This window comes from Tursiops truncatus, chromosome 3 (genome assembly GCF_011762595.2).
Source record: "Tursiops truncatus isolate mTurTru1 chromosome 3, mTurTru1.mat.Y, whole genome shotgun sequence".
NCBI classification, from domain to species: domain Eukaryota; kingdom Metazoa; phylum Chordata; class Mammalia; order Artiodactyla; family Delphinidae; genus Tursiops; species Tursiops truncatus.
Genome location: NC_047036.1, coordinates 170070336 through 170078052, shown reverse-complemented (window position 1 = coordinate 170078052; position 7717 = coordinate 170070336). Strand labels below are relative to the sequence as shown.

The window sequence follows — 7717 nt, the reverse complement described above, 5'->3', positions numbered from 1 at the left end:
GCATAGCATCCGGGTTTGGACGCGGGAGTTGTGGCCACACCCCTTCTGAACCGTGACCTCCTGGGGTCACACAAATAGATGCTGAGTACGGCGCAGAGAACCCTGTGCGTCTCCCCTCTAGGGGCCTCTGTGGGGACTGAGCCTCAGCGCCCCCCTCCCCTTCTTTCCCGAGCACTCCTGGGTTCCCGGGTGACAGGGAGCGTCGGTCACATAAAAGGGAGCCTCGAAGGTGAGGCTGCCCAAGGCTGGGGGTGGCCCTCTCCGGGAAGGCCTCCCCGCCCCCATCTTTCCTCCCACCTCTGGGCCCTGGCTGAGGGGCGGGCAGTCGTCGTTTCTGTGACATGGAGGGCTGAGCCAGCGGGCTGCAGACGAGGGGCTGTGTTTATTGGAACAAAATACGCAGTTAGATTGCACCCCAGTTAACCCACAACCCCTCCACCCCCCGCCTGCCACCTGGACCCCCTCCTCTGGAAGGGTGGCCGGCTGGTTCCTGCCACCTTCGCGTCGCTGGTCCCAGGCCTGGGCAGCCGTTTGGCGGTCACTCTTGGATGTTCTGCCCGATCCAACCTCTCACGGCAGCCACCCGGGTGTAGACGCCTGGGAACTGGGGTCGCCCACAGCCGTAACCCCAGCTGGTGACCCCAGTTAGCACCCACCGGCCAGAGGGCTCCCTGCAGGCCAGGGGTCCCCCAGCGTCACCCTGAGGAAAGGAGAGGAGAGAGGAAAGGAACTCAGAGCAGGCAGTATCTCCCCGGCAGCAGCCAGGGGTGGGCTGGCCTTATCTGCGTGCTCCTGGGCCACCACGGGAGTGTCACCTGGGCTCCCCCGTGACCCCAGCTAGTGGCTTCCTCTGTGAGCCTCACTCGTATTATCTGGGAAATTGGTTCAGTGCTCGGGTGAGCGTTCATCCGCCTGGCAGACATTGGTGGGCACCCGCCTGGCGGTCCAGGAGCAGAACCGGGCCTCAGCCCACAGCCTCTGCCCGGCCTGCTCCTGACCCTCTGAGGGGTGGGGGAGGGTGCAGTGGGGGGAATGCCGGCTTCTTAGGGGTGTCCACGAAGTGGCTGTCCAGTGGAAACTCGGAGACCCAAAAGGTGCCCTGTTTGATCTAACTGAGGAAGCGCACCGCAGGGTGGGGCCTGGCTCGCGGAGCCCCGGTCCAGTTGCACAGTGCGCTCACCGAGCAGCTGTCCACGCCGCCCTGTGGGAAGCCCGCGCACAGCATGCGGCTGCTGATCTGCACCGGGTAGAAGCGGCGGCACGTCTGCTCGCTGAGGAGGCGCACGGCCGCCTTCTGCAGCTGCCGCGCCATCGAGCCTGCGGGCGAGAAGGGACCTGGTGGGCCCGCGCCCTCCCTGCGCCGTTGGGACTCCCGATGGGGGTGCAGGAGGGGTCCTTCCCGACGCCCCCGGACCCTTAACCCTCGGGGGGTGGGGGGCCCATCCGCGCCTACCTCCCTCGCGCACGGAGCCCCAGCCGGTGATGACGCAGCGCGCGCCGTCGGGGGGGCCGAGGCGCGGGCTCGGGCAGGCAGATGGGCCGCACCAGGCGGCTGCGGCGCACGGGCCCCGCCAGCTCCAGCAGCGCCACGTCGTAGTCCAGCGTGTAGAGGTTGTAGAAGGGGTGCTTGTGGATGCGCGCCACGCGCTCCAGCTGCCCCTCAGCGCCGCTCAGGAACGGCGTGCCCAGGAAGGCCGCCCACTGCTTGGGGTCCCCGTAGCTGCGGGACGTCGGGGACAAGCGTCCGCCCGGGTCCCCGCACCCCAGCGCTGCTCGCCCGGGGCTCCCCGGCACCCTGCCCTGCGGGGGCTGCGTCCGCGGTCGGCTGGGGAAACCTCAGATCGGGCACTTGACCTCGGTTGAGTCGTCCCTTTGTCCTAGAACAGCAGGGAGGACGAGGGGGGGCCCCCGCGCCTGAACGCGCCCAGCCGGCCCCCAGGCACTGAGGTGACACTACAAGCTGTGTCCATTTCCACCTAATATTACGGCTCTCCCGCCTGCCCACCCGCTGTGAGCTCGGCACCGCGAGGCGCATCCTGAGCTGGGTTTCTCCGTGGAGGGCAGGCCCCTGGCCTGGTCCTCCTACTGCGCACCCTGCCAGGAAGGGGACTCCCCACTGGGTGACCTTTAGGGTGGTGCTAGGGATGGAGGTGTCCCGCTGGCCCGGAGCCGCCCCGTTTGGTGGGAGTCGGGCACTGGACTTCGCCCCGCTGCCCTGTGTGGCCAGGGGAGGGCTGTGCGGAAGAGGGTATGGCCTGGGGCAGCGGGTGTCGGGGAAAGGGCTTTGCAGGCAAAGGCGCGGAGGCGCCACACCCTGAGTTTTTGGGCTACGATTGGGTCCCGGTGAACCACGGACACGGGCCATTCGGGGCGGGCGGGACTCACACGTCAAAGCAGTGCGCTGCCGACAGCAGCCACCTCTCGGCCACCAGCACGGCCCCGCAGCGGTGCTCCCGCCGCCGTAACCACAGGCTCACCTGCCACGGCCACTCCCCGCGGCCCGCGGCGCTGCCGCCCACGATTCTGGTCAGCGTTGCTGCCGGCGCCAGGCCGCAGTCTGCGGGAGAGGCGGGCATGGGTCGGCGGTCAGACCACGCCTCCTCCACGCAGACCGCCCAGCTTCGCCCCTGCGCGCAGTCCCGGGTAGCGGTGCCTGGGAGCAGGGAGTGGGGTGGGGGACCCACCTCGGGGAAACGCCTTCCCCCAGGGACCCTGGGCCTGGCGCTTGGTCCTACAAATGAGCCTCTTCAGGGCTTTTCTCAGATAATGCATTTAAGTTTGGTTCCTGTAACCTCAGCCTTGGGGCCTCACCTCCCCAGCTGGGGGCCAGGCCAGCATCCCCTGTCGCTCCCCACTCCTCCCAGGCCTCTTTCAGGCCCCTAGGAGCCAAGTTCCCTGCTGCCCCAGGGCCTTTGCACACCCCAGCTGCTTCCCAGGAGGCCCTGCCTGGTCTCACCAGCTCCTGCACTGGCTGGTCTTCCTGGATGCCCTGTCAGGGGCTCTTTACCTGGGCCTAGTGACCCAGTGTCCTTCCCAGGGTAGTCCCTCCGTCCTGTGACACCCTTCCCCACCTGCAGCACAGGGTGCACCCTCGGAACACAAGAGTAGGAAGACCAAACGGGTAGCTCCGAGGAGTGCTGCAGGGACCGCCGTCGGCACCCGGGGCGGGGTGGGGGGGGGGGGCGCGCTCAGGTACACATCTGATAATTCCCACAGGCTGTTTTCCAGCTCCACAGCCAGTGCCCCCTCCCCAGCCCTGTCTCCCACCAGCCAGCCGCCTCCCCTGCCCTCCATGGTCGGGGAAGGCCCTCCTGTCCCCACACCGAACAATGTGTGCCGTGTCAGGAACCCTCCTCCACCTCCTGGCCCCCATGTTGAGAACTGTAGCTACGGGAAAAGGAAGAATCACCAGGCTGGAGGCCCGACCCAGAGACAGCCGGCTGCAGAGTTAACAAGAACCCGTATTTCTCCCAAGGACACGGTGCAGCCGTAAAGTATCAAAACGCCCCCTCCTCTGAGTATCCCTGCTGGACGGGCAGGGGCAGTGAGTTCCCCTTGCGCCTGGAGGATCTCAGTCACAGAGACCGTGCCCCGATTTCCAGCCCAGTCCAGCACCTCAGCTGAGGGGTCTCTGGACTCGACTTTCTTGTGGTACCCGGAGAGGCACCATGTCCAGACCCCTGGCACGTGGTCTGCTTTGCTCTGAGCCGGTCAAACTCTGCTTCCTCTCAGCGTCCCCTCCACCCCTCTGCCCCGGATCCCACAGCGCCTGCCTCTCCCTCTGGTGAGCCGCCCCTTGGTTCTTTGGTGTGCGCTGCCTTGCTGCAGCGAGCCCGTAACCCTGACTTTGTGGGTGCAGGTCTGTATCTGGGGACTTGGGGTGACTGGGCCAGCCTCTGTGTGAATGTGGGGGGCGACGAAGGGCGGGGAACAGAAGCCGGGCCCCGTTCTAAGCTTGGTGCCCGGGACACTGTGGACGGCATCTATCTGAGGCATAGGAACTTGCCTACATTAGATGGGGCCTTACTTCTGACCCAGAAATAGAGCGGTTTCCTATGGTTCTGATGAACATTTAATAAAAATGAACTCCACATCTCAGACGCAAGCTCAGGGCCATGTTCTCTGTCTCATCTGTCAGCCAGTTACTGCCCTGTTGTACCCCGCTTAGGCCTGTGGGACCAGCCGTTAACGTGTGCATCTGCCCTGTCAGTGCCGGGTCCCTGCCGTCGGGGCCTACGATGGTCTGACTTGTGTCCCCTTCAAAATTCGTAAGTGGAAGCCCCTGACCCCCAGAACCTCAGGATGGGACTTTTGGAGATGGGGCCTTTAAAGAGACGATTAAAGTAAAATGAGGTTCGGGTGGCCCTAATCTAGCATGACTGGTGTCCATATAATAAGAGGAGATTAGGACACAGACACCCACAGAGGAGAGACCACATGAGGATGCGGGGAGAAGATGGCCGTCCTCACACCGAGGAGAGAGGCCTCAGAGGACTCCAGCCCTGCCGACACCATCTCCACCCCCCAGACTGGGACGCTGTGACAGCAGCCCTAGCAGGTGACACAGGACTCCCGCCACCCACCCACGTCACTCCATTTCTCTGGGTACCTGGTAGCTGGGAGCCCACAGTGGTCTCCGTGGCGTGTGGAGGTGGTGTCTGTCCCCTAGTGGTGGTGGTCATGGCTGTGGTGGTCCTGTTGGCAGGTTGGCTGGTCACCCTGCTGGTGGCCCAGGGGGTGGGTCTGCTGGCCACGACCCCCAGGACCGTGAGGCCAGCCGTCGTCCTGGCAGGGTGACTGCTGGTGGGCGTCCTCGTGGTGGACGGCGGGGGCGTGGAGAGGGAGTGGGAGGACATGATGGCGAGGATCCAGCCCTTCAGCCGGGTGATGCGGGTGTACACGCCTGGCTTCTTGGCCTGAGCACAGCCGATGCCCCAGCTCACAATCCCTGCCAGATAGAACACGCCAGGCGTCTCCTCACAGGCCAGGGGTCCCCCAGAGTCACCCTGAAAAGGAAGGACAGAGGGCCACTGACCATACCGGCACCCTCTCTGCAGAGGCACCGCCAGGCGCTCCCGTGCTGCCACGAGTGGGAGAAACAACTCAGCAGAGCTGGACACGCACAGGACCTCAGCAGGACGGGCCTCACGCCCGCGTGGGGCTGTGAGACCTTGTGTGACCTTGAGCAAGTCACCTCTCTCTGAGCCAGGATTGCTCTTACTTTTGCATTGGAAACAAAACAAAACAGCAGAAAACCCTGAAGAAAAGAACTCTCCTGGGCAAGAATATACAGTGGGAAAAAGACAGTCTCTTCAGCAAGTGGTGTTGGGAAGGCAGGACAGCCGCATGTAGATCAGTGAAGTTAGAACACACCCTCACGCCATGCACAAAAATAAACTCAGAATGGCTTAAAGACTTAAATGTAAGCCGTGACACCGTAAAACACCTAGGAGAGAGCATAGGCAAAACATTCACTGACATAAATCGCGCCAATGTTTTCTTAGGTCAGTCTCCCAAGGCAATAGAAATAAAAGCAAAAATAAACAAATGGGACCTAATCAAACTTACAAGTTTTTGCACAGCAAAAGAAACCATAAAAAAGAAAGAAAAAAAAAAAAAGAAAAGACAACCTACGGAATGGGAGAAAATACTTGCAAGCGATGCAACCGACAAGGGCTTACTCTCCAAAATATACAAACACCTCATACAACTCAACAACAAAAAACCAAACCACCCAATCGAAAAACGGGCAGAAGATCTAAGCAGACATTTCTCTAAAGAAGACATACAGATGGCCAACAGGCACATGAAAAGATGCTCAACATCACTAATTATTACAGAAATGCAAATCGAAACTACAATGAGGTACCACCTCATGCTGAGAAAAGGGAACCCTCCTACACTGTTGGTGGGAATGTAAGTTGGTGCAGCCACTGTGGAGAACAGTGTGGAGGTTCCTTAAAAAACTACAAGTAGGGACTTCCCTGGCGGTCCAGTGGTTAGGACTCCATGCTTCCACTACAGGGGGCATGGGTTCGATCCCTGGTCGGGGAACTAAGATCCCGCATGCTGTGCGGCGCAGCCCCAAAAAAACTAAAAATAGAGTTGCCATATGATCCATCAATCTCACTCCTGGGCATATATCTGGAAAAGACAAAAAATTTAATTCAGGGCTTCCCTGGTGGCGCAGTGGTTGAGAGTCCACCTGCCGATGCAGGGGACACGGGTTCATGCCCCGGTCCGGGAAGATCCCACATGCCGCGGAGCGGCTGGGCCCGTGAGCCATGGCCGCTGAGCCTGCGCGTCCGGAGCCTGCGCTCCGCAACGGGAGAGGTCACAGCAGTGAGAGGCCCGCGTACCGCAAAAAAAAAAAAAAAAAAAAATTAATTCGAAACGATATATGCCCCCCAACATTCACAGCAGCACTATTTACAGTAGCCAAGACATGGAAGCAACCTAAATGTCCATCAACAGATGAATGGACAAAGAAGATGTGGTACATTTATACAATGGAATATTACTCAGCCATAAAAAAGAATGAAATAATGCCATTTGCAAAAACATGGATGGACCTAGAGATTACCATACTAAGCAAAGTAAGTCAGAAAGAGAACGACAAATACCATATGATATCACTTACATGTAGAATCTAAAATATGACACAAATTAACTTATTTGTGAAACAGAAACAGAAGAGAACAGACCTGTGGTTGCCAAAGGGGAAGGGGAGGGGGGAGGGGAAATTAGGAATTTGGGATTAACAGATACACACTAACTATATATAAAATAGATAACAAGGCTTTACTGTATAGCACAAGGAACTATATTCAATATCTTGAAATAAACTAATGGAAAAGAATATATATATGTATATATGTGTATACATACAGACGTATAACTGAGTCACTTTGCTGTACACCAGAAACTAACACAACATTGTAAGTAAACTATACTTCAGTAAAATAAAAAAACTTTAAAGCATAATGTGCTGTAGGTTTCCATTATATGTCTATCATAGGGTTAGAATTTTTTAATTTTTTAATTAAAAATGTTGTTAAAAACTATCAGATGCTTTTTTCTGTGATTTTGACAATTATCCTGTTTCTCCCCTTCAGTGTACTAATGCAATGAATAGCATTAATGGATTGTCTTGTGTGGAGCCAAACTTTTTATGACATCAACTCACTTTGGTTGTGATGTGTTTCCCTTATAACACATACCCTGCTGGCTTGAATTTGCTAATGTTTTATTAAGGGTTTTTTCATCTATGCTTCTAAGTAAGACTGGCCTGTGCATTTCCTTTTTAAAATTTTTTTTTCTTTTTTTTTTTGCCATGTCACGCGGCTTGTGGGATCTTAGTTCCCCAACCAGGGATTGAACCCAGGCTACGGCAGTGAAAGCGCCAAGCCTGACCGCTGGACCGCCAGGGAGCTCCCTGAATTTCTTCACCTCTGTGTTTCTCTGGCCTTGAGAGCAGGGTTCAGCTAGCTTCTTTTTATGTTCTGGAGCTGATTTGTTTCCCCTTAAAAATGGGTCAGCCACGTGTCAAGTGTGACAGGGTGGTCATATACGTACTCATGTATGATTAGCTTTTCTTCAGTTAACATATACGAGACAGCTTTTAAAATCAGTGTGTATATATCTTGTGTAGATCTACCACATACTTGAAAACTGCTGCCTCATCTTCTGTTTGGACGTATCACGATCTCTCTAAACC

At 57.4% G+C, this 7717-nt stretch overlaps 1 protein-coding gene across 1 annotated transcript in view; it reads right to left on the bottom strand.

The window, feature by feature from the left end:
- Nucleotides 1-377: 377 nt before the first annotated feature.
- The window catches only part of TMPRSS9 (transmembrane serine protease 9), a 30622-nt gene continuing 23282 nt past the window's right edge, over nucleotides 378-7717 (bottom strand). Inside the window, 6 exon segments of the mRNA XM_073801973.1 lie at nucleotides 378-700; nucleotides 1181-1317; nucleotides 1454-1508; nucleotides 1510-1720; nucleotides 2386-2557; nucleotides 4610-5006. Coding sequence (XP_073658074.1) covers nucleotides 539-700; nucleotides 1181-1317; nucleotides 1454-1508; nucleotides 1510-1720; nucleotides 2386-2557; nucleotides 4610-5006 — 1134 coding nt within the window. The 3' untranslated portion in view covers nucleotides 378-538.